General features: G+C 43.5%; 1 protein-coding gene across 22 annotated transcripts in view; it reads right to left on the minus strand.

Moving 5' to 3' along the window:
• Positions 1-27,718, minus strand: part of Thrb (thyroid hormone receptor beta) — a 405,974-nt gene that overhangs the window by 124,384 nt on the left and 253,872 nt on the right. For 20 of the 22 annotated variants that reach the window (XM_085828345.1, XM_085828343.1, XM_029469084.2 and 17 more), the window contains one exon: positions 12,180-12,243. The exons of 1 other annotated variant lie outside the window; for it this stretch is intronic. In XM_085828345.1, the coding sequence (XP_085684471.1) occupies positions 12,180-12,201 (22 nt within the window). In that variant the 5' untranslated portion in view covers positions 12,202-12,243. Of the gene's footprint in view, positions 1-12,179; positions 12,244-18,138; positions 18,251-27,718 lie in introns of those variants that run through there. One more of the 22 variants, XM_021181162.3, reaches the window with a different exon arrangement.

The following is a 27,718-nucleotide window of genomic DNA, read 5'->3' on the forward strand; positions in this document are numbered from 1 at the left end:
AGGGCATACAAATTGGAAAGGAAGAAGTCAAAATATCACTTTTTGCAGATGATATAATAGTATATATAAGTGACACTAAAAATTCCACCAGAGAACTCCTAAACCTGATAAACAGTTTCAGTGAAGTAGCTGGATATAAAATTAACTGAAGCAACTCAATGGCCTTTGCCTACATAAAGGATAAACAGGATGAGAAAGAAATCAGGGAAACAACTCCCTTCACAATAGTCACAAATAATATAAAATAACTTGGTGTGACTCTAACTAAGGAAGTGAAAGATCTGTATGATAAGAATGTCAAGTCTCTAAAGAAAGAAATTAAAGAAGATGGAAAGATCTCCCATGCTCATGGATTGGCAGGATCAATATAGTAAAAATGGCTATCTTGCCAAAAGCAATCTACAGATTCAATGCAATCTCCATCAAAATTCCAACTCAATTCTTCAATGAATTAGAAAGGGCAATCTGCAAATTCATCTGGAATAACAAAAAACCTAGGATAGCAAAAACTCTTCTCAAGGATAAAAGAACCTCTGATGGAAACACCATGTCTGACCTAAAGCTGTATTATAGAGCAATTGTGATAAAAACTGCATGGTACTGGTATAGCGACAGACAGGTAGACCAATGGAATAAAATTGAAGACACAGAAATGAACCCACACACCTATGGTCACTTGATCTTTGACAAGGGAGCTAAAACCATCTAGTGGAAAAAAGACAGCATTTTCAACAAATGGTGCTGGCACAACTGGCAGTTATCATGTAGAAGAATGCGAATTGATCCATTCTTATCTCCTTGTACTAAGGTCAAATCTAAGTGGATGAAGGAACTCCACATAACACCAGAGATAGTGAAAGTTATAGAGGAGAAAGTGGGGAAAAACCTCAAAGATATGTGCACAGGGGAAAAATTTCTGAATAGAACAGCAATGGCTTGTGCTGTAAGATCAAGAATCAACAAATGGGACCTCATAAAATTGCAAAGCTTCTGTAAGGCAAAAGACACTGTCAATAAGACAAAAAGGCCACCAACAGATTGGGGAAGGATCTTTACCAACCCTAAATCAGATAGGAAACTAATATCCAATATAAATAAAGAACTTAAGAAAGTGGACTCCAGAAAAATCAAATAACCCCATTAAAAAATGGGGCTCAGAGCTAAACAAAGAATTTTCACCTGAGGAATACAGAATGGCTGAGAAGCACATGAAAAAAAGTTCCGCATCCTTAATCATCAGGAAAATGCAAATCAAAACAATCCTGAGATCCCACCTCACACCAGTCAGAATATCTAACATCAAAAATTCAGGTAACAGCAGATGCTTGCGAGGATGTGGAGAAAGAGGCACACTCCTCCATTGTTGGAGGGATAGCCCACTTGTACAACCACTTTGGAAATCAGTCTGGCAGTTCCTCAGAAAATTGGACACAGTACTACTGGAGGATCCCTCAATACCTCTCCTGGGCATATATCCAGAAGATGTTCCAACCGGTAAGAAGGATACATGCTCCACTATGTTCATAGCAGTGTTATCTATAATAGCCAGAAGTTGGAAAGAAACCAGATGCCCCTCAACAGAGGAATGGATACAGAAAATGTAGTACATTTACACAATGGAGTACTACTCAGCTATTAAAAAGAATGAATTTATGAAATTCCTAGCCAAATGGATGGACCTGGAGGGCATCATCCTGAGTGAGGTAACACAATCACAAAAGAACTCATATGGTATATATTTACTGATAAGTGGTTATTAGCCCAGAAACTTAGAATACCCAAGATATAAGATACAATTTTCAAAACACATGAAACTCAAGAAGAACGAAGACCAAAGTGTGGACACTTTGCCCCTTCTTAAAATTGGGAGCAAATCATCCATGGAAGGAGTTACAGAGACAATGTTTGGAGCTGAGACGAAAGGATGGGCCATCTTGAGACTGCCATACCTCGGGATCCATCCCTTAATCAGTCTCCAAATGCTGACACCATTGCACACACTAGCAAGATTTTGCTGAAAGGACCCTGATATAGCTGTCTCTTGTGAAGCTATGCTGGGGCCTAGAAAACACAGAAGTGGATGCTCACAGTCAGCTATTGGATGGATCACAGGGCCCCCAATGGAGGAGCTAGAGAAAGAACCCAAGGAGCTGAAGGGATCTGCAGTCCTATAGGTGGAACAACAATAAGAACTAACCAGTACCCCTGGAGCTCGTGTCTCTAGCTGCATATGTATCAGAAGATGGCCTAGTTGGCCATCAGTGGAAAGAGAGGCCCATTGGTCTTGCAAACTTTATATGCCCCAGTACAGGGGAACGCCAGGGCCAAGAATTGGGAGTGGGTGGGTAGGGGAGTGGGGAGGGGAGGGTATCGGGTACTTTTGGGATAGCATTGGAAATGTAAATGAAGAAAATACCTAATTAAAATAATAATAAAATATAATATGACTTAAGCTTAAATGTGAGAAGAGCATCAGGAGAGGAGGAGGAACATCAGGAGGAGGAGGAATATCAGGAGGAGGAACATCAGGAGAGGAGGAGGAATATCAGGAGGAGGAACATCAGGAGAGGAGGAGGAATATCAGGAGGAGGAGGAGGAACATCAGGAGAGGAGGAGGAACATCAGGAGGTGGAGATGGAGGAGCATCAGGAGGAATAGCATCAGTACAGGGAGGGGGAAAAAGAACAGAAAGAGGAAGGGCATCAGAATGAGGAGGAGCAAGGACAGGAAGATGAGGAGGAACATCAGTAGGAGAGAAACTGATTAGCTAATGTGTTGATGGAATTATCAGTGGAAATCAGGGAATTTCTGACCAGGACCTGTCCTCTTGCCAAACTGTGTTTTGTCCACTTGGCCTTTATTTGTGGCACATGAAAAACTCTTGAGAAGATCTGGGACTTGATAGGGTCAGGAAGCAAAATAAATCTTCATCTTGAAAATGTGGGCTTTAACTGGATGTCTATTAATGAAACTTACTTGACATTGTGTGCTTGGACAAGAGTGAACCCACCAGAGATAATAAGCTGCTCTCCCTGAAGTCAGGTTAGCCAAACTCAGCCTGTCAGAATTTCCTGAATTCTGCTGGGTAAGAACCACACAGAGAAGGCTCTAAGAAAATCCGCATAGAGAAGAAGGCACTGTGGAACCAGGCTATGGAAACAGGAGGCCAACAGCAGAGGCTCTCAGAAACTTTAGTCATAGGCATTGAAGGCATTTTGGGCACAAATATTACACAGTTTTTTTTTTCAAAATTCATGCACAATACTTAAGGGTCAGGCCTGGGAAGCAGGACCACAAGACCTCTGTCTTACTGACTGGAATCCTTTTCTTCCTGGACTGTGGAGTGGGCAGTTTTGAAGCTCTCTGGGGAGCTTCATGTATACTCCCTGTTGTGTCTCAAATAAGAACTGTATGTTTCCATATTTTCTTGGCAGGCCAGTTCCCTTTACCTGTGCACACAGGTGAGGCATGATGAGGGTGTGGACCATCAGACACTGTGAGGATGCATGCCACTGGTTCCTGGTGCTCCCTGCTTCTCAGCCATGGTACTGAACACAGCATTTCATGTTTATACCATCAATGTATAGCTCAGTGGTCTACTTTTCCCACAGAAAGGAACTGGGCAGTGAGAAAGGACAAGTGGCTTACCCAAGGTCACAGGTGGACCCTGGGTAGATGCCTACTCAGGCTTGTATTCTTAGATGTCCTGTTGCATTAGGGGTTAGCAAGAGTTGGAGGCATGTAAAGATGACTGGTTTGGGGCAGACAGGAGGCAGGGTGGTATATACTTTGTCTGGGTGAAGACATGGGGTCCCTGTTATCTGTGTCCTCACCTGCAATGCCATTCTGTTCTTAATATAAAAAAAATTGGCAGAGAGAGGAAGAGGGGGAGGGGGAGGGGGGAGGAGAAGAGAAGAGAAGAGGAGAGGAGAGGAGAGGAGAGGAGAGGAGAGGAGAGGAGAGGAGAGGAGAGGAGAGGAGAGGAGAGGAGAGGAGAGGAGAGGAGAGGAGAGGAGAGGAGAGGAGAGGAGAGAAGAGAAGAGAAGAGAAGAGAAGAGAAGAGAAGAGAAGAGAAGAGAAGAGAAGAGAAGAGAAGAGAAGAGAAGAGAAGAGAAGAGAAGACCAAGAGTGAAATGAGCAGACTACCAAGCAAACAAAATGAATATAAAGGGCTTCTGTCCTATTGGGCAACACAGGAAACAGAAAAGCAAAGGCAGAGAGAAGTGGGCCAGATGTGAGGCTGTCTCAGGCTGGGAGGCAGCTAGGTTGTCAACTTCCTTCTCTTGGTGGCTTGTATGCCTTTCCTGACTTATTGACAGGCAGGGTGGTGGGCACTTCTAGGAAGCCACTGAGCATCTCTGAAAACCTTCTTCCTGGTTTGTCAGGGAGAGATAAGCCAGGTAAAGGTAATGAGCCTGGGAGAGGACTCTTCATTTTCATATTTCTCTGACACTGAAGGAGTATTTGTTTGCATCTGGAATCATTATATTTTAAGTTTGCAAGTTAAAATCCTTCTTGTGCATAATAAACATTCTTGCCCTTTCAATCCAGACAATCGAGATCTACTTTGCCTGTCTATCTCATGGGTACATTGGTAACAACACTCTAACTGGGTTTTCTGGGGCTAAACCTATCTTCTTAGCATACAACTGAAAAGGAAGAGACTTATAGAGCTGTAAGGCAGGCAGTGGAGGGAGGGACGCTGCCCACACTGCATGCTCTGACTCTTTGCCTCTTGTCTGAATTTTGCACTTTCCCATAGGAGACTTCATAGAACAGGTGCTTAATCCATGTTTACGGATGTCTGAAGTAGGTTTCCAACATAAGTCTAAGATGCACTCTACATGTCCTCCTATTGGAAAATGAGGACCAAGAGGTGAAGTGATGAGGTCAAGCCACAAGGCTAAAAATAAAGACATGTGTGTGACTTCAACTCCAGATGCAGTTATAGTTGCTTTCTTAGGGTCTGCACAACAGACTACTCTTGTCCTATTCCTTGTCCTTGTCCCAGGAATGTAGATTTTGCCTGGGAAGGGTCAAACAACTTGAAGTGGGTTTTTTGTTTGTTTCTTCTTCTTTTTAAAATGAAACAATTTCCTCATTATAAAGATCAAGTACTTTGACACCTATGTAGTACTACTGTGTTTTGAGTTGTCACTTGAGACGCAGACTCATAATCAAAATTTGTATGCTCCACACCTAGTAATATAGCTCAACTTCATTTCCCAGCCTCCCTTACAGTGAGAGATGACCATGGGTCTAAGTTACAGCCAATAGGACGGACAGGATTATTGGGTCTTGTGTGTTTTCTTCATCTTCAGTCACTTTTCTTATTTTGTAGAAACATTTGAAACCCAAGAAGTAGATGGGGTTGAAGAAGGATGGAGCTCCAAAAGATGGTGACAAGTGTCACCTGCCATCCAAGTACACACAGCCTTACCATCAGGATTACAATTCTGCTTTATAAAGTCACTGAGGTTTGGGAAGAAGTGTGGCTACTGTAGCATAAAGTATTACCTCATTAACAGAGGACAATAAACTCCAAAATGCTCTGTCTACTATATTTCTATGTATTTCTGAAATCCAGCTGGATCCATGAGAGACCTCAGGCACGAGATGCTTGAAGGCTCATGCTAAGTATCAGTGCACATTCATGTCATCTAGGTGTACCGAGTGCAGAGTCTCTAAGTGTCCTCTGTCCTCATGTGCTCAGAAACCGTGATCTGTGCTCATGGATGCTCAGGAAGTGAGGCCATCCTCACCCATATTTATATACTATACAGTGTCTTGGATGCCAGTGTTAAATTTAATTAACAGTTTTTATTTAAAAACTCAAGGAATTTGATAATATTATAGTTTAGGTCAATGATTTCTTTTTATTATTTTTATTTATGTGTATGTGCTTGTATGAGTTTCTGTCTAGCACATGTGTACACATCCCCAGGAATTGGCATTAAAGGCAGTTGTGCTGGGAACTCAATATAGGTCCTGTGTAAGAGTAGTAAGTACTTTTAAGACCTGAGCCATTTTTCTAGCCTCTGCCAATTGTTTCTTGTTTTAACTTTGGGCATGGAATCAAATAGGTTGAGCTCATCATGAATATTTTCATTATGCTTTACTGTGTAGAGGCTTTTTTATATTCATTTTTATAGATCCATCTTGATTTTACAATAATACTAAAAGACTGCCTAAAGGCAATGCTGGCATAACTGGGATCTTGCTAACTTCATTTATATTCTGTTTAGATAAATAGTATAGGAAACTTTTAGTTGAGAAATTTGAGATTTAAGAATATTTAAATTTTATTGTTCAAATGGAGTTTAATTGAGTTCTATAAAAACCCTGCTGGCAGAAAGAAACATTGAGAAATTTTAAAGTTTAAAAATGCTCAGGGGAAATGATACAAGGATATGAAGCAGTCTGGCCATGTCCACTAAGAGTCCTGTGTTCCCTGACCCTTAAAAAGGCATGGAAAAACTTTCACCTAGATCCAATGGGATACTGGCAACTTCATCCTGAACATCAAAAGGTAAGATTCATCTCTAAGTGTAATTTAGCTTACTAAAAATAAGCGAATGAATTCTGTTAGCAAATGTTGTTTTTAGATAACATGTTTAGAAACAGAGTCCAGAAGAATGTGAAGGGCATAAAGAAATAATATGAATTGGTTGGCAGAAAAATATCAGGAACCACAATCTGATCCTATACAAATAAAATAAAATAAAATAAAATAAAATAAAATGGAATTAGTGACTTTAAAAACCATCCCCCAACCACTTCTTGCTGTCTCTTTCTGCATGATGTAATCATGTTCACTAAGTTTACATCCTGGGGAGTACTGAGTGTCCAGTACAAGTCTGAGGTGGGTCCCTGTGATCTGACCACAGTAGGAATTCATGTCTAATGTGAAGCATCGGCAACAGACATAGCAGTTTGCATTGGATTATGTTGAAGCAAGGAAGATGTTGCATCAAATTTCCCCTTACCTGGACCCCTTGGCCATCCTGTTCATTATAGCCTCATAAAGTCATAAAGATCAACTAAAGCACTTTTGGATATTTCTCAATTTTTTGGAAAAAAAAGCTTCAATCTGTACAGAAAATTTTTTCAGGACAGCTTAACTAAATTTGAATTGTAGGGATGAGCTATAGACATTTAAGCTTCTCTACCAAAGAAGCTTCTTTAAAAAAGTACAAGTACCTCCCATATCTGTTTTTGTAACTGTAGAACAGGATTTCTGATGGACTCTTTCTGTGTGCCTGTCATTTATCAGGAACTCCATAATAGCCGACTGGGTGAAGAGATTCCTGTGTGTCTCAGTCTCTCACCAGGGGCTTGGAGGAAAGATTAGTGTTTTTAAAAACTCTTCAAATTGATTAAATGTACAGTCCAAGCCAAAACTATGTGTGCTGTCCTCCAGAAAACTTGTTCCCTTGAGGCCTTAAAACAAAACAACAGCAGCAACAACAAGCGTCTTCCCATAACATCAAACACCAGTGTGACTAGAAACAATCTACTAGAGGTATAGAGGACCAACCTGACCTGTTACTAAGTCACAAAAGCTATGTAAGACAGACCAAGCTTCCTTCTGAGGTCACTGATTCTTCCACAAGAAAGGCCATGGTCAACCATTTCCCAAAAGACTGAGATTTGAGCTGGAGAGGCCAGGACTAGATGGCTGTTTAGGTAAGAGACAGTGCACACTGCTCAGATTCCTGTTCAGGAGCCATGGCCTGTCAATCACAGATGAGAGTCACAGCTATGAGAATTTCTCACTCATGTCTGGGATAAAGATTGACAGCTTAGAGGGAGATTGGTATAGATTTGATAATGTAGATTGATGGTGAAGATTAAGAATTTCGATTAAGAACAAAAAATGGAAAGGAAAGAAGAGAAATACCATCATTCCTTAGACTTGTTTAACTTAGTTTCCCAAAGATCGGAAAGTGATAATTCAAAAACTCAGTAGTCCACTGCAGTAACCTCGGGAGCCACTTCACCACACCTGCCTTAGCTGGCCTTAGGAGGCCCAGAGTCTCCCTCTACTGGTACACACCGAGGCACTTTCTGTGGTGTCTTGATGTTTTTACTGCTTATGGTGAAGAATGCAGAAGATGAATCGAGGTTCTGGTCTCTTCTTTAGTGCAGACACGGTGTGGAGATTTTTACCCCTCTCTGCCTTGCATGCAACAGGGAGAAAATACAAAATGATAGACTTGCCCAACTTTCTTTTCCTTTGTTTTTCAAAGTGGTAAATTCCCAACGATGTTTATTTTGCTAACTTGGGGCTTATACCACTGGAATGGGAGTGTTAAGGGCTGTGTGCTCCAAGGGAATGAAAACCAGGGTTCTCATTCCCTCAAAGGGAGATTCCTGGTGCAGTGGATTGGTCTGGGAGGGAGTGCGTGAGGTGGGGGCACATCAATCATATTTGGAGAAACTGAATGATTGCCTGAGGTGATATTGTTAGTATATGAATAACTTACACAAATAATGAAAAAGGCCAAGATAACGATGGAAAAGAGTAACAAATACAGACAGGTAGCTTCATGTGAGTGGCCAATAAACATGTAAAAAATGCTTAATTCCAGGGTTAATAAAAATGTAAATACAGTTATGTCATTCGTAGCAAACAACTTCACACAGAAGGAAACACTAAGCCCACTGCTGCAAGCCCAGGGTATCACTGCAGCAGCCCTGTGCTCAGACCCTCAGTAATAATGATCATAAAGGGAATCAGATAAAGAAAATGAACAAGATGCTGATGAGGTGGAAGGAGCAAGCAGCCAGGAGGAAGAAGTGCTGGTGAAATCACAAGGGCTGGCCAGAGTGTGGCTGACATCACAGGTCCAGGAGTACCACACTGACTGTAATAGTGTGACTTACATCACAGGCCCAGGTGTCTGCACTAATGGTAGTTTTTATCACAGGCCTGGGAAGACCAAGTAACTTTATGCTCATCCTAGTCTCATGAAGTGAGGCTCTACACAAATGCTACAAATCTTGGCTGCTGCAGCCTCAGAAACTGTCAGAGTATAGGTTCTTGGTTTGTTAAATAAGGCCAAAAAGCTTTCGCTTTGTTAGGAATGCTAAATGTTCACATCTTAGAACCAATCCCTTTGTGCTGTGAATCATGGCTTTACTCAAAATAAAGCTCATTATGGTATCATAAATGTCTAGTTTATTCCCTCGGATTACCTGGAAACAGAGCTTAATTGCCCAACCAATAAACTATCTTATGAAGGTACTTTCTTACCTTCCTCTTTAAGAATTATTCAGTGAGTGATGTCATATAGTCCTAATTTCAGATTAGGCAAGTCAGTGAGATGAAGTTTTGGCAAGACCCAGCTCCAACAGCTGATGTTAACTCCAGAAAACAAACACATTTCCATCAAATACATTCAAAACACACATTTCACAAGCTTTGTAGCTAAAAAAGCGTCTACACCGCTGCCCCTCAATGTGTGGGTTGTAACCCCTTGGAGGGGGTGGTGTTGAACAAACCTTTCACCGGGGTCACATATCAGATATCCTACACGCTAGATACTTGCTATTATTATTTCATATTACTATTCTTAAAAGTAGCAAATTTATAGTTAGGAAGTAGCAACAAAAATAATTTTACAGCTGAAGGTCACCACAACGTGAGGGACTGCATTAAAGGGTAGCAGCGTTAGCAAGGTTGAGAACCAGTGCTTTGTATGAAATGCTGGCTTGCTGTTAAGAAGACTCGTCATTCTTAACTCCACTCATTTAATGCTGGCTGTCTTCTCATAAGAGTTAATTGATGTTCTTTAATGCTTAACAACCATGGTACTTGTTATGCTTTCTGAAGAGAAAGAATGCATACTTGGCTTTTAACTTATGCACCTAGAGTAAGCATGGTTCCAATGGTTTTCGTCTTTAGTGTGGTCTCCCTTTAGGCATCCAGTGATGCTATGGCTGGAGCCTGCAGTGAAGGAGAGGGAGAAAAAGAACTGATTCATTTCACACACAAATAAAAGCCTCTAGTGTAATGATTTTCTTATTTGAGCCCATTCACACCCACAGCCTATCTATGGAGTAGGCTCTTTTTGTGAAGGCAGCTGCCTGAGTCTCTGGAGAAAAAGCATACTGGAAGTTAGGCCAATCCCTCCCACTAGGAGGCAGCTCAGCCTGCAAGGTGGAGATCTGGCTTAGTCTCTGTCTAGTAGCAGCCCTGGTTCCTAGCCCAGAGCTTCAGCTTCGGGTTCTGCTCAGCATTGACGTGAGCTAGAGGAATCCTCCAGGCCTACTGGGGACTCTACAGAGAGGACCAGCAAAGACAGCCCATCGCCAAAATAGGCCTTCCACCTGGTGTGTAGGTTGAGTTTCACTAAAAAACAGTCAAGCCTACTTAGTAATGTACAGTTGAAGTCTCTTCATGTTGTAGTGGCAGGATGGGGGGACCCATGACAAGACACTGAATGGATTATAGAAGCAGAATATCTATTTACTGCCTTTTATAACCAGAGATCAGATGAATCCTTAATCAACCAACCAACCGTGCAACAACCAATCAATATTGTCAATTTTTGTTCTAGAGGCACATGGATGAATGATCATTACATATCTGCCTCCCACAGCAAGCAAATATCTTATTATCCACACTCACATAAAATATTGCTATTTCTATGTCTCAGGATGTAGGTTCTCTAGAGTCTCTTCCTTTGGAAGCATCTTCATGGGCAACTCATGGTGGAATACAGGGCTATTGCCATGTACCTCATGAGACCATTCAGACTTTCTCCGACAGGAACAGCATCCCTGTTTGCAGTGCTATGACTTGCTGTCTGTTGCCTGTGTGCTTTCACATATATGTAGGAACTGAGACAGAGATTGTCACACTTTCTGCCCAGGGCTGCCTTTTAGATCCTTGGGCACGTGGAGGCTGAGGCTGAGATGGAGTCACAATAATTTCCCACCTCATGGTTTCTGCATGGAAGTGGGTGAGACGAGTAAAGAAGAACCTGACCTTGTTGTCAGTGGAACAGAAGGGGGAGTGGTGTTTTCTGACATGAAGTAACCTGTGGAGAGGGTGTGTAATTCTGAGCCCTTATTCCAATAGTGCAAGCCATTCCGGTTTGCCCAGTTGCTCTATCTTTTGTCAAATCAAGAGTTCAAGCCCTGATGGGTAGGGAGGCAGGGTGCGATGTTTTGTTGATAATGGTTTGATCACAGTTGCTTTGGGTTTTCAGGTGTATTAGAGAATGGACTCTCAAAGGAACTGACTGGCCATTTGGTCCATTCTAGGGTGGGGAAGTGGCATGAACAAATCCCAAAAGCCAGACTGTTTTATGATGTGCAGAGGAGTATGGGCATTCTCCCTGCTGCCATAGCAACTAAGAGGTCAGACATTGGCTTGGAATTAAGCTGGAAGGTAGAGTCCTTGCCATGCTCTGAGAGCTCATGGGTTGATTTTGGGCAGCAGACACATTTTGGTCCATGAATCTTTGATAGTTCCAAAGTTAAATGTAGATATTTTAAAATTTGGATGTTTCATTTAAAAATTTACTTTTCCAACATATGTTTCTAATTCAAAATCTGTGGGTGTCCTTGCCTTTGTGCCTTCTTTCCAGTGGTCATTAATAATCAAGTGTGGTTAGCTTCAGGGAGAACCAGAGTACACTGGGCCTGCTTATACCTAACCTTTTCTGCCTTTGGTATTTGCTCATTCCCTGGACCCTAAGTATGCATAGGGAACTTAGCAATGGCAGCTTGTCGGGTGTGTCTGGCTCTCTCTGGCCCTGCTAAGAGTTTCATAGCTCATTTATGCCATATGTGATTTCCACACATTGCATTTGTATTTACTGCTGCTGGAACAGGGAGTTCTCATTGGGGGAAGATATACTGACTTGTGGTGACTAAGGCTGCAGAACCATTTGTTATGTGAATCTGTAAGACTTGGAAGAATAATGAGTTCAGTGCATAGGGGTGATCATAGGAGGACTGAACACTAGCATTTCACTGAAATTAGCATCTCCCCTAGGTCATCCTCCTGGCAATGACATCATTTCTGAGGAAGAGAGAGTAATAATACTTAATAGCTTAGAAATAATTGCTGCTAAGATTCTCAGGTTGGCTTTAGAACCCCACTACTTCACTTTGTGTGTACACAGATGAAGACACACAATGTAAATCAGGAAAGGACACAAAGATACCTGTCATACTGTTAGGAGTCATAGGTTAGTAGTCATGCTGGGTCATCTTCTGTACTGGCATTCCCTAAAAGAGACAAAATAGCATGCATACATTAAAATCTGCACTTGACTTCTTTTTAGAGATGATGGGGTCTTACTATGTGGCACTGGCAGGCCTGGAACTTGCGATGTGGACAAGGCTGGCTTCAAACTCACAGAGATCTTTCTGCCTCTGCCTCCTGAGTGCCATGATTTCACTTACTTATTAAATATATTTTATTTGTTCTTTGACAACATTCCCACCTACCCTAACATATGCCCCTTCCCTCTTCATGTTTATGTCTCCTTCCTTCCTTCCTTCCTTCCTTCCTTCCTTCCTTCCTTCCTCCCTCCTTCCCTCCCTCCCTTCATTCCTTTCTTCCTTCCTTCCTTCCTTCCTTCCTTCCTTCCTTCCTTCCTTCCTTCCTTCCCTTCTCTCTTTCTTTCTTTGAAATCAAATAAGTACAGTTAATGCTGCCTGCTGGCAAGTTGACTGATCTTGCTGGCTATGATTTGTGCAAGTTACCATAGCTGCTGTGAGTTCATGAGTTTAGAAGACTCCTTACAGCATTCCTCCCTATCCTCACAGCACTCCTCCCTATTCTCCAGCACTCTTTTCCAACCATACAGATTACCTACTCATCCCCACAGCACACCTCCCCATTGTTGACCACTACCCACATCCTCCAGAACTCACCCACCTTCCAGCCTCCTCCCCACCCTCCAGCACTCCTCCCCATCCTCCAGAACCCCTCCCTATCCTTCAGCACTCCTCCCCACCCTCCAGCACTCCTCCCCATCCTCCAGAACCCCTCCCCATCCTCCAGAACCCCTCCCTATCCTCCAGCACTCCTCCCCACCCTCCAGCACTCCTCCCCACCCTCCAGCACTCCTCCCCACCCTCCAGCACTCCTCCTCACCCTCCAGCACTCCTCCCCATCCTCCAGCACTCCTCCCCACCCTCCAGCACTCCTCCCCACCCTCCAGCACTCCTCCTCACCCTCCAGCACTCCTCCTCACCCTCCAGCACTCCTCCCCATCCTCCAGCACTCCTCCCCACACTCCAGCACTCCTCCCCACACTCCAGCACTCTTCCCCACCCTCCAGCACTCCTCCCCATCCCCCAGCACTCCTCCCCACACTCCAGCACTCCTCCCCACCCTCCAGCACTCCTCCCCACCCTCCAGCACTCCTCCCCACCTTCCAGCACTCCTCCCCACCCTCCAGCACTCCTCCCCATCCTCCAGCACTCCTCCCCACCCTCCAGCACTCCTCCCCATCCTCCAGCACTCCTCCCCACCCTCCAGCACTCCTCCTCACCCTCCAGCACTCCTCCCCACCCTCCAGCACTCCTCCCCACCTTCCAGCACTCCTCCCCACACTCCAGCACTCCTCCCCATCCTCCAGCACTCCTCCCCACACTCCAGCACTCCTCCCCACACTCCAGCATTCCTTCTCACCCTCCAGCACTCCTCCCCATCCTCCAGCACTCCTCCCCACCCTCCAGCTCTTACATTCTTTCTATCCCCATCTGACTTAATTTGTTTTTAATATTCTAAAGTTTATAATGTTTTGGTGAACTTGAATCAAGATTGCTCACTCTAACTTAGAACTGGGTGGTTATGGTACACACAAGGTAGTGAAACCTTGATTTTCATCTCTGACTTCATTCTATAATTATGCTTTTAAAACAGTGGTTTTTTTCTTGGTTTGTTTTTAAGAGATCAGCCAAACTATGGATGGACCATTTCATTTCATTTTCCTACTAGTGACTGAGATGTTTGAGCATCTCCAATGCAGAGCTTCTCAAAGTGCATGCTGTAGAAGAGCAGCCTCAGTCTTGATGGTACTTTGAACAAGATTCAAGGTGATTCACATCTTAGACATCATGTTCTTAAAAACTAACTCCCTCACCTGCCCATCTATAATTTCACCTCTTGTCAGAGCTGCTTTCTGCCTTCACCAATTCACTTATAAAATCTAATGAGCAAATGAAAGACTGACATTCTGGAGGGGGAGGAGGCCCAGGGTCAATGCCAGATGCCTACAGACTAGAAAAGGGTGCTGAGGGATGCACACAGGCAGCTGGCACACACAGGTCCGAGTCTTCAGTACACACAGGTCAGAGTCCTTCAGCATGTTTCTGGAAGCATTTCATGAAAAAGGTTATGTGTCCAGTGTAGGACAATAGCAGCATATGTCTCTTGAATAAAATTGAAGCCCAAGACCTGGGCTCAAGGGTCAGTACTGCTGTGTGCTAGCTGTGGCAAGTTCCAAGCACTGGCATTTCTTTCAATGTAAAGTGAAAGATGGGCTCAGGCTTTACTTGTTTCACAAGGCGACAGCTAAGAGTTAGAGGGCATAAGGGGATTTGTAGGTGAGATACAGAACACTGAGCTATGGTGGCTCTTGGACATGAAGGCATGGGCTTGTGGTGGGACAGGAGGCAGCCAGCAGGCAAAGAAACACATGAATTATGCTCTTTGCCTCTCCACTAATCTGGTGCCCAAGGTTTTATGCCTTCATCATAATTCTTGTCATGCGAATTGAAATCCCAGGTTTGCATGGCCCTGTTTCCTGTTAAACTGTAAGGTCTGATGGCATGACTTGCTCCTCTTACTTTCCTCTCTACCCATCAAGCAGAACATGTCTACACAAATCTGCGCTGGATAATGCTCAGTAAAGGGAAACTGTCCTGACATACAGGACACATGCCACCTGAGCCGCCATCTGAGAGACCAGGAAATGAACTCTCACAGCTCTCTGCCCCACACCCCCTCCACTCTCAACTCTTCCTTGGTGACCTTTGGCAAACACGCCCTCTTTCACACAGAGGAGATTCCAACACAGTGGCCACCTGATTGACTGCTCTCAGCTTCACACAGTAACCTCAGTGTGGCACAGTAGATTGTTTTTCTTTTTAATCTCCTTATTGGAGCCATTAAATCCCAGCTGCAATCTTGTGACACCATTAATTTAAACGTTTCTTTGTCTTCAAAATTTTGACTGACTGGGTATAGACAGTACAGACCTGTAACCTGTGAGGAGAACCTGTAACCTGTGAGGAGAACAGACTAGGAGCAAGAAAACAACCTTAGTAAAGTTCCTAAAACTGGGGTCCCCACCATGAAGCTCAGCGCTAGCCTCCCTGCTAGTGCTGCTGAGCACTCTTTGCTTCGGTGATAGTAGCTTTTGTAGTGCAGTATCAGCAATATTGTGTCATGTGGTATCATTAAATGGAATTACTGTTATCATACTGTTAAAGCTGTACTGCTAGTACTTTAGTAGTACTTAGCATGTAGTATTGTTTGTTACTATTGCCCTTCAATGAGCTCTAGATTTATTTTCCTGTGTGTGTGTGTGTGTGTGTGTGTGTGTGTGTGTGTGTATAACTGAGGTTGATAGGGAACAATCTTTGATTACTCTTCTATGTTAAACCCAGAGCTCGTTCAATGGCTAGTACTGCTAACCTGTTTAGGAATCCTGTCTCTGACTTTCAAGGCTGTAATTCCTGGAAGAGCACCATGACCATGTGGCATTGACTTGGTTACTGGGGATCTGAATTCATGTCCGCATGACTGTGCAGCAAGTGCTTAACCACTGCGCTATCTCCTCAACTCTGAGCTCAGGAATTTCGCGTGTGACTTCAGTAACATATCTCACAACCTGTCAGTGTCACTTTGTCCCAGAATGTCAGTGCCACCTCGTCACAGGACTCCCTGGGGAAGCATGGGTCTGCAGCCCAGCAGGTTTGGGGGCCACAGGAAAAAGTGACCCAGAGTTAAATCATGCCAAATGATGCCTGGAAGGGATGAGCACAGTGAAAGCTTTTGTGAGGTGGAGCATGGAGGAGGAAGTATCAGGTACTGAGTGTTAGCCAGGACAGCTATATTGATGAGAGACTAAGAACCAGCATCATCCAGAACCATCACTTATGGATATCGTGGTTTACCATTCCCACTGTTCATGGGTCAAAGAAGAGTTTGCTCTCATAAACTCTCTCAACAAGGCATGAACTGTTCATGCCTGGAAACCCAGCAGTCAAGAGGCTTAGACAGGAGTATTTCAATGAATTTGAGGCCAGCCTGGACTACACAATGCATTCTGGGCCAACATATTGTGGAATCGTTTATTCAGGGTCTTACTTTTGTAGTTCAGGGTTAGTCTTTAACTTGAAATCCTCCTGCCTCAGCCTTCTGAATGCTTGTTATTACAAGCATGCACCACCATTCCTGGACTGTAGGTAAGAACTTTCATTTGGACCAACTTGTTGCAGAGAGACAAAAGTTCTGAAGCCTTTTGAACTTTTGTCTCTCCAGTGAGGGAGCGCTTCCACTTCATTCTGAACCCTTGATAGGCACCCCTGAAGTGGGTAGTTCTTCTGCTGCAAAGGCCAGCCATCACTTGTCAGACACTCAAGCAACCTTGATGACGGCTGACTGTTGATGCTCCATAAGTTTTGTTCAATGACAACTCTCAGACAGAAGCAATTTCAGTTCCTGTGCTGGGAATGATGGGAGGCTCAGCCCCACAGCAGGGAAAGGGCTAGGGAAGGTCAAAGCTTTCAGGTTCGCAGCAGTCAAGTGTTTTTCCTTCAATAAGGCAACAGTGCCTCTGGTTACAATGAAGATTCACTTGCTGAGGCTAATGGTTGTTCACAAGAAGATGAAGGTGTCAAAGTCTTCCTATATAGCTCAGGTTGGCCTTGAGCTTGTGGTGCTCCCCCTGCCTTTGTCTTCTGAGTGGTAAGATTATAAGAATGTACCATCATGATCAACTATCTCATTCTAGGGCTCATCTCTATTATAAGTGAGTGTGCATACTACCAAGTGCTGCACAAGTGCTCTCCCAGTGAGCAAAAACCCCAGACCCTGCTAGACTCTACTCTAACATGTGCCCATGTCAAATGCTGCCTTTTTCCTTTCCTTGACCTTCCCTTGTTTTCCTGGTCCCTCATAGGCAATGTTTCCACTGCATGTGGGAAGGAGCATGGGTTCTGCTGCTTCTAACAGACAGGGAGACTGAAGAGAGCCAGGAGACCATTTCCATGATGGGATAAGGTCTGTTTCACCAGTTACTATGTTAAGTGTCCTGAAGTCTGTGGCAGTTGCTCCCATTACATGGTGGAGGGCTTGGGTACAGTCTGATAAAAATTCTATTTCTGCCTTGAGAACTAAGTCAACAGTGTAGGAGTGAAACTCTTGGGGTCAGAGTAGGCTTTAAAACAATCTAAGCAAACAAAGAAGGTAGTCATTATAAGACCATCTGCTGCATGAAATGCACCATTGCACAGATTGAAACATGGGGCACTTAGTCAAATAACACAGGGATAGAGAAATCGGGGACCAGTTCAAGTTTCTGAGGCTGATTAGGGGGCACAGGCTTGTCATGCAGAGCACTCACAGTGCCTCCTCTTCTCACAGACCTTTCTCTACATGGACACTCATCAGGCTCCTTAGGGAGCAGAGAGGTGGGCTAGATACTGACTCTCAAGGACAAGGACTGTGTAGGCCACCAGTGAGTTGTAGGAGCCTCAAACTTCTTTTACTGCCACCAGGAGGTCAGTAGGGCACTGTCCCCCTGCCAAGCCAAGGAGAACTTTAGTAAATAGCAAATGTACAGGACACCAGTGTGGGGGTGGGGTGTGGGTAGTGGGTGGTGGTCTGGAAGCACTTTCATCATGTTGGAATTCAATAACCCCAGAGGAATGAAAGTACCACTCAGCTCCGTCAGAAGCCTGTAATTGTGTAATTGTGGTTAGGTGACTCAAGGAGGCACAAGTGTGAAAAATATCAAACAAGAATAGAAAACAAAGGGCTTACACAGATTTTTGTGCTTTATCATTGATTTCTAATGGTGTTTGATGGTGAAATAAGTAGCTACAAACAGCTCCACTCCTGTCCCCACCTCTATAGTGCTTTGGAAGAATAGATTGAAGTACCTGATAGAATTATAATCTCCAGCAAAGAAATCAATCCATATTTGTTCTTATACCATGGATATGGTATTTGCAGATCTGAATGCAGGCTCTGCTGTGCCAGAAGCCACTGGGAGTACCTGTAGGTTTTAAACCCAGAGATAAAAATAATATCTTCTTAAGGGGGAAGCAGCCTTGCTCTGAAAATTCCCTGAAGATGAAAAATTTATCCTATGAATACAGTTGTTATCCATTTCTTAAATGTAAAAGGTAAACTGAGGCAGGACTGACTTGCAATATTCCTGTGGGAAGACTTCAGACAGCATGGCTACACTTGCCTATAATGCCAACATGCTTGGGGCCAAGGCAGAGAAATCCTGAATTCCAGTTTGGCTTCTACCCCATAGTGAGACTCCATCCCCTCCTGACTCCCCACCCCCCCCCCAAACAAAAACAGAAACAAAAGCTAGCTATGATATCATTTGAAGAGCAGCTGTAGTATGCAGAAAGTCCTGGGTTCAATCCCTAGTATAACATCTTCAAAAAATATGTCTGAAATCTATAGTCTCTGCCCCTTCTTCTACTGGACCCATGTTTGATAGTGCTTGGCGATTTGGTCATTCACTTACTAGCAAATTCATTGGCTCTTGACAAGGTCTCATGTCTCATTACCTGTTGACTTTCAACAACCTGTTATCTGGATAATTTTCAGTACTGTGTCAAAGTAATTATTAGGTTCAAATTTATGTTAGTCTACTGGGTTAAATCATGGAAAAAAGAAAACAAAAGAAACAAACCTGGAATCCTAAATGGGAATTAGGTTATTATTTTAACACTGAGAGAGTTGGTTAAGGATTAAAAGGGGAAGCTGCGATGTGTGGATCTGGGATGGGTGGGGTTGGGATTGGTGGAGCTGGGATGAGGATGGGGAGGTAGCTTAGAAGGGAAAGAAGCTTTTGGAAGGTACTTGGAGACATAATTTTCTGTTACTTTGTTCCCTGGATGTTCAAGTTTAGTAAGTGCTGGTTTGATTTTTCTGGTCCTACTGGAAAGCCTGTGTTGCAATGACCTGGAGATGGCGATACCATCAAGAGGCCCTCATGCCTCAGTGCATGGCATTCAGTGCATCAATATATTTTTTCCACCATGACCCCAGACCAGAATAAATACTGAAATGTTCTGTGTAGTAATCCAATACACACAGCCTAAGAACCGCAGTTCATACTGAACAGCCATGGCTGTGGCTGTGGTTATCTGGCATCCTGGAGAGAACCTGGGTTTAGAATTTGGGAATTGTGGCCACCAAAGTGAAAAGCACGAGGAGTGACTAATGTCTTCTTTATTGATGTGTCACTCTGTGAGCTTAAGAGCCCGCAATTTAACCTGGAAGATTTATTCTGCTAGGTGGGCCCATGATACTTGGTACTGGGGCACAGGGAGTAAGAAACCATGTTGGATGTTCTGGCCACACTCTCAAGAGGCCATCTTGAGAGCAAACAAGGTTTAGTTATCATTCAATAGCTTCCTGAGCTCCTGTCACATGTGCAGGCTGTGACAAAGATTCTAAAACATTACAGAACCTAGTTGTCAGACATACTAACCATTACACGCAGTAGAAGTCCAGGTAACTCTGGGTATTCACTGACGCTGGAGAGGCTTTGCCTCCTGCTCACTGCACTAAGACTTGTGAGAGGCTGCCTGTGTGTGTGTGTGTGTGTGTGTGTGTGTGTGTGTGTGTGTGGTGTAAATCATCTGCTCATTGCTAATGGGGCCTTACTGCTTCCCCTAAATCCTCTCCAAGATTTTTTGTTTTTGTTTTTGTTTTTGTTTTTTTACATTCCCTTCAGTTTAAGAAAGAAAAAAAAATAAAAGAAAGAAAAAAAGATGCAATGTTTTAGCTAGTGTCTGTTTCCTGCTGGGGGAAGGGCACTTCAGCCTGGTATTTACATTCCACACTCCTAGTGGGCTTTTATTTTTTGAACAATACACTGAAATTGCTGAATCATGCTCAGCTCATGGCTCCAAGAAGTTTTTCCCCCACTCCCAGCTCTGTTTATGCAGATACAACATAATACTGTTCTATTCATCTCTCAGAAATGCTAACAGTTCAGATATGTAGCCCCAGGCTCCCCACCCCCTTGAGCTTATTTAAAGCCTCCCACAAATAAGACATTGTGAAATATTATATGGTCTTTACTTTAAGCCATTTGACCAGGATAAGACCAGTCCAAACCTCATTTATTCGTTCATTCATTCATATATATGAATCAGCAGATTCATGTACAATGCCTGGCTACTGTCACAATTATTCTTAAAAACTGAATCACACACCAGCTTGGTCTTAATCTTCTGTTGTGTATCAATGCAAGCAGCAGACCCTTTCTTAAGTGTGAGAAAAGCTTTCTCACACCCAGAAGTTTACAGTGGACTCAGCCAAACGACAGAATGAACATCATGGCTGGCTTGACTGGTGAGCTTTGGCTAGGGCCCACCCAGTTTATAGCTGTCTGAAGCACTGTCCCCTAGCTCAGCCACTGTTACAGCCATGCCATCTCTGGCCACTTCCAGGCATAGTTTTGCCAATGTGCAGCCAAGGTCATCTGTGGAGTTTTGTTTTCCTAGTTGCAAAGTCCAATCAATGGGACTCTTCAATGCTCCAAAGCTCTAGTGGTCAACGTAGGGTGAACACAAACACACACACACACACACACAGCCTTCAGACAGCTTTGAAAAATCCCAGTGTTCATCCTGTAGCCCTAGCAATTAGCATTCTGTAACCCAGCCAGTTTTTTTTTAATTAGGTATTTTCCTAGTTTACATTTCCAATGCTATCCCAAAAGTCCCCCATACCCACCCCCCCATCCCCTACCCACCCACTCCCCCTTTTTGGCCCTGGTGTTCCCCTATACTGGGGCATATAAAGTTTGCAAGTCCAAAGGGCCTCTCTTTCCAGTGATGGCTGACTAGGCCATCTTGTGATACATATGCAGCTAGAGACAAGAGCTCCGGGGTACTGGTTAGTTCATATTGTTGTTCCACCTATAGGGTTGCAGTTCCCTTTAGCTCCTTTGGTACTTTCTCTAGCTCCTCCATTGGGGGCTGTGTGACCCATCCAATAGCTGACTGTGAGCATCCACTTCTGTGTTTGCTAGGCCCCCTGCATAGTCTCACAAGAGACAGCTATATCTGGGTCCTTACAGCAAAATCTTGCTAGTGTATGCAATGGTGTCAGCGTTTGGAAGCTGATTATGGGATGGATCCCTGGATATGGCAATCACTAGATGGTCCATCCTTTCGTCACAGCTCCAAATTTTGTCTCTGTAACTCCTTCCATGGGTGTTTTGTTACCATTTCTAGGAAAGGGCAAAGTGTCCACACTTTGGTCTTCATTCTTCTTGAGTTTCATGCATTTAGCAAATTGTATCTTATATCTTGTGTATCCTAAGTTTCTGGGCTAATATCCACTTATCAGTGAGTACATATTGTGCGAGTTTCTTTGTGATTGGGTTACCTCACTCAGGATGATGCCCTCCAGGTCCATCCATTTGCCTAGAAGATCTCAGAAGATGGAAAGATCTCCCATGCTCATGGATTGGGAGGATCAATATAGTAAAAATGGCTATCTTGCCAAAAGCAGTCTACAGATTCAATGCAAATCCCAAAAAATTCCAACTCAATTCTTCAACGAATTAGAAAGGGCAATCGGCAGATTCATCTGGAATAACAAAAAAACCTAGGATAGCAAAAACTCTTCTCAAGGATAAAAGAACCTTTGGTGGAATCACCATGCCTGACCTAAAGCTCTACTACAGAGCAATTGTGATAAAAACTACATGGTACTGGTATAGGGACAGAAAAGTAGACCAATGGAACAGAATTGAAGACCCAGAGATGAACCCACACACCTATGGTCACATGATCTTTGACAAGGGAGGTAAAACCATCCAGTGGAAAAAAGACAGCATTTTCAACAAATGGTGTTGGCACAACTGGGGGTTATCATGTAGAAGAATGAGAATTGATCCATTCCTATCTCCTTGTACTAAGGTCAAATCTAAGTGGATCAAGGAACTCCACATAAAACCAGAGACACTGAAACTTATAGAGGAGAAAGTAGGGAAAAGCCTCGAAGATATGGGTACAGGGGAAAAATTCCTGAATAGAACAGCAATGGCTTGTGCTGTAAGATCGAGAATCGATAAATGGGACCTCATAAAATTGTAAAGCTTCTGCAAGGCAAAAGACACCATCAATAAGACAAAAAGACCACCAACAGATTGGGAAAGGATCTTTACCTATCCTAAATCAGATAGGGGACTAATACCCAGCCAGTTTTGTGAGGCTGCTCAGCAGTGCTGAAGTGCCCAGCCAAAGCTAAAGACTACTGCCCCAGGGTGGCCTTCCATATAGTGTGCAGGGGAGTCCCTCTATCTTAAAGTGCTGGGAATTGAACACAGGCCATTGCACACACTCTGGAAGTGCTTGGCTACTAGGAGACCATAGTCCCTGAATCAGTTTTTTTTTGCCCTCATCATGGCAGTCAGAGTGGTGCTATTAGAATAAAATTCAGCTCACATAACCTCTCTGCTCAAAAGCAGATGTGACATCCACATCTGTTCCTTTGTCCCACTGTGTTCTCACTGCACTTGGGCCTTACCAGCATCCTTGTTATTCATCAAACATGTCCTCTGCTCAAATGTTTTCTGGGTTAGGACCTGCTTGGGTCCTTGCCTCCATTAAGTCTTGTGTACCCCACCTCTTTGGAGCTTCCCTCAGATGCTCCAGATGCACTGTGACAGTTCACCCTGGGTACTAACTTCCTGATACCCTCCTTTCCAAGGACTCAGTATCTTCTGGGAATCATGTCATATTCTCTGTTAGGAAGTCAGCTCTGAGTCATGAGTGACCCCAGGAGTTCACACAGGTTGTAGGACATAGCAGGCCCTGAATAAATAATTGTTAAATGAAGGATTGTGGCCATATTTGGTGGGAAAGGTGGGTGCTGGATGGGGGAAGGGAAGCTGAGAATATAGGAAAGAAATGAATGTCATCATAAATCACAAGTTTTGAGGACAATGTTTACCATGTGATTTTAGTTACTAGGAATTGCAGGCAACATCTAACTATAAAACTATACTTCCAGAGTTAGAAATGAGGGCATGGTTGTCTGTAGCTGGCTGGTATGGTTTGTGGAAAGAGTGACCATCAGTGGCCAAGCAGGTTCCTTTAGGACTGAGAAAAATGTCCTAAAGGGAGATTATGGTGATGGCCACATGACTCTGAAAATTTACTGAAATCCATTGACCTTTTAAAGGGTGAACTGTATTACACAGATTACAATAGTTTAAAAATCCTCTCTTATCCTGAATATCCTACACAGTGTGAAATCTAAAGCTGAACCAGAAACATGGATTGTCTCTGGCCTGGGTCCCATAGTGAGGAAGGGAGAGCCTTCCTCATCATCTATGCTGCCAGACAAACATCCATTTGTTGATAACAATGTAATTCAAGAGTGATTTGTACTGACAGCCTTCCTTAAATTTGCACACCTCTTGTGAACTTTTATTCATTCATTTAGTTAGTTTTAGAACTTTAGGCAATCTCTATTTGGAAATGAACTTTGTATAGATTTGAGACTTTAAAATTATATTTAATTGTTTGTTTGTGTATTTATTATTTAATGTGTATCTGTGAATGTACAGTTGTGTGTGTATATGAACCCCCACCCCCATGTATGTTTGGAGGTCAGCAGACCCCTTGCAAGGGTCAGTTCTCTTTCCATCATGTGAGGACAGAATTCAGGTTGTCAGAGCCTAGATTTGACACTTCTAAGTACAGAATGCCAGGAATACCTCCAGCTCCAAGGACATCATTCACCGTGTACTGATGGCTCATTGTCCTGTGTATTACAGAAGCCCATCTGTCTACAATTGGGAACCAGGATGCTGCCTGGCCCTTATCCCTGTGAGTCTTCTTCCAACTCACTGATGCTGTGGTCATCTAAGAACACACAAGGGAGAGCAGCAAGCTGCAGTTAGAGCGAAACAGCTCAAAGGAGTCATGTTCATACTCTTGAAACTCAGTAGCAAACCTGATAAGCAACCCAAAAAGACAGTCTTTTGTCTGCTTTGCTCAGAATATTGACACATGCTCGAGAGGACTGAGGGACTGGTTGAACCAGACTTACCTCAGTGGTCTTACCAGAGATTCCCTAGGTGGGGAGCTGCACTGCACAGTCAGGGGCAATCAGAGACTGAAGACTCTGAGGAGCACATAGCACTTTAACACCACAACTACCACATTTGAAGGGATGGAAGGTCAGAGTTGTTTGATAGAGCAGAGGTCAGGAAAGACTGAGAACCTTGCCCTTCAACATTTGTTAGTGAGGCAAGGAAAGAGAAGAGTCAGTGCTCCTGAGAAGTGAGCCATGTGCAAGTACCTTGGATAGGTGCTATGTTGACACCAGCAAATCATGACTTCTAACAAATCATGGCCTCTCTTCTAACAAGCAATGCCTTTGGGGGGTGACAGGACCCACCCAAGCAGGATGGTTGTAACTAGAACATTATCAGAACTGTGGAGGGCCATGGGGGTGTGGAAGACAAAGATCACTCAAAACAGGTTACCCTTCATTGTTTCCAAATAGCAAACACAGCAGACATTACAAAACATAGACCCTGTTGAGTTCCAGGATCCCTACCTCACCCCCTGCACAGTAGTCACATGAAACTTGGCCATGCTATGCACTGGGGGTCTTTCAGGATGTGAGTTCTGTAGAGTATAGATAACTGGACTAAAAGCATTTTGACCATGCAGTCTAGACATTTGCAAGTATATACAGATATAGTTTATTTTCTTACCATGGGTCTAGTTGCTCTAAAGGAGACAGCATTTACCTTGCACTATGAGCTCACAGGCACCCAGGATGTGCCCAGCAAGTGGCTGGTGTTTCTGTCACAGGTGTTGACAATGGATGCTTGTGACCCGAGGGCCAGGCACTAGAGACAAATGTGTCTTCTGGTGACTCTGTTACCTGGAGGAAGTGGCCCTACTAATCATTCAAAGTGTGCCTGACTTAATGTATCAGCTGAAAGGTTAGGATTTGGAAAGGGGTGTAGCATATGATATGGTAGTATCAGGGTGAGATGGCTTCTTTAAAATGAGTTGACAACATTACGAAAGAGTGACGGCTGGAAAACTAATCATTTCAAGATGATAGGAAAGGTTGGCCAGTGGCACAGTGATTGACAAGTACTGCTGCAGGTCTCAGCTGGGACCTCAACCATGGAAACCGTGGAAGAATACCCAACTCAGTGCTTTTTCTACAGCTGCTGCTTGTCCTCAAAATACAGTTTTGCTTACAGGATAATCTTTGTTATGAGTGTGATTTGGATTGCCCCACTCCTAACATCTCTGGAGTCAAGTTTCCTGTACGTGGGACTTGCTCTCCTGTTTTACTGTGTGAAGAACAGTGGGCCCGAACATCACTGGCCCCTGACCATCAACTCATGTTTTTTACTTTTTCTGCTGTAGAAACATAGACCATTGATTTTACAGGGGAGAAAATCCTTGTGATTTGAAAGAAAGAAAGAAAAAAAGGTTCCTGAAGGAAGTGGAATCAGCTAGGTTCTAAAACACAGAAGAAACAACTCAAAGCCCATACAAGATGCACAGGTGTGGAGTTGGAGCTAATACTTGAACTCCAAATCCAAGGACAACTAGGATGACTGTGGCTCTTGGCTTTGTGGTAAAATCAGCAAGCACTCTTACCCACTGATCCATCTCATCAGCTCTGAGTGAAGGATCTTAATAAATATCTCCTAATGTCGATAACTATGAAGATTAAAACATAACAATAATCTAATAATACATCAGATTTTTTTTTCTTTTTCTTTTTTTTTTTTTTTTTTTTCTTCGAGACAGGGTTTCTCTGTGTAGCCCTGGCTGTCCTGGAAATCACTTTGTAGATCAGGCTGGCCTCGAACTCAGAAATCCACCTGCCTCTGCCTCCTGAGTGCTGGGATTAAAGGTGTGTGCCACCACCACCCTGACAGTACATCAGATTTTAAAGACATAAATTCTCTATCAAGAACAAAATAGCAAAGTGCTGAAAATTTAGTATGTATAACACAAGATTCAAAAGTTCATCCTTGGTGAATCTGAAAATCCATACAGCCAACTTTGTGCCAGTGAGACACATCTTACTTAGGAGATAGGAAAACATGTCTTGACAGACACGAGACATTTCTGAGTTCAGCGAAGGTTACATGATTATTCATAAAATCAGACATTCTATTAATAACTGCTGCTCCATTTGATTGACAACATTATTCCTATTATTTTGGGGTCAAGTTCACGAGAATAAACTTTTCCCATGAACTGGCTGGGTAGGAGAATTCGAAAACAAACTGGCCCTCAGTCCCAACCGCTTAGATGCTTTTGGACCAATCACACATTGGCAGCACTGGAGGCAGCTGAAATGAATAGACCCACAATAAAGGACACGTTCTGGAGATGATATCTGCAAATCTAGGGCATCAGTAGCTGTTCACAGAAGAGGTTTGGCCTGGCACAGGGGACAGAGGTGGCAGCAGCTACAAATTCCTCACTTCCTATCCCAAAGCTGACTGCCATATGGTTGGTTGTTGCCCATTAGTAACAAATCTACCCTGCTCTGTTCTGAAATTTTGGGCTACCACTTGGCAAGCCATTCCTCAGAGAACCTTGACAAAGGGCTCTGTGGTGGGTGTCCTCTGGCCGTGGCTGTCGGCTGGAGCAGCTGTTCCTCTTATATTTCCCATTCTCTACTGTCTCGCAGAAGTTCCAGCAGCTATGACACCTACTTCTCTGACTGCTCCTCTGAGTTCCTGGATTTCAGCAATACTGTCTGCTCTCCCCATTTCTCAACTGCAAGGATAGCAAGCTGCTTCTTGTCACCAAGTTCCATAGTGTTCCTTTTATTTGCCCAGTGTTCCAACACCTACATCACAACCAATTCTCTGTATCAAATCCCTGTTTCCGTGAGTTAGAGTTACGTTGTGTGTCTCTCTGGAGCCTGAGAGTTGCATATTGGCAGCCTGCTTGTAAAAATATACGACTGCTTTCAATTGTACCATTGTACTTACCCTGGAGCAACACCACTGCTCCAGTCAAAGCCTGCCTCTTCGAAGTTCAAGAAACTTAAATAACTTCCACCTCAAAGCTAAGCACATATGGAGAACAGTAACCTCCAATCAAAAGGCAGTAGAGGGAAATTATTGTCCTATTTTTAAAAAGTGTGTGAAGAGCCGGGCGTGGTGGCGCACGCCTTTAATCCCAGCACTTGGGAGGCAGAGGCAGGTGGATTTCTGAGTTCGAGACCAGCCTGGTCTACAAAGTGAGTTCCAGGACAGCCAGAGCTATACAGAGAAACCCTGTCTCGAAAAACCAAAAAAAAAAAAAAAAAAAAAAGTGTGTGAATATACATGTCATGGGTTCAGACTCACATCATACCATAACCTGTATGGAGGTCAGAGGATAACCTCCCATCTTGTCGGAGACAGGCTTCTTGCTTTTGCTGCAGAAGTCAGACTAACTGACTCTTTAGATTTCATGGACCTTCCTT

The sequence above is a fragment of the Mus caroli genome, unplaced genomic scaffold (assembly GCF_978045245.1).
Source record: "Mus caroli unplaced genomic scaffold, Mus_caroli_1 scaffold_12, whole genome shotgun sequence".
In the NCBI taxonomy this organism is placed as follows: domain Eukaryota; kingdom Metazoa; phylum Chordata; class Mammalia; order Rodentia; family Muridae; genus Mus; species Mus caroli.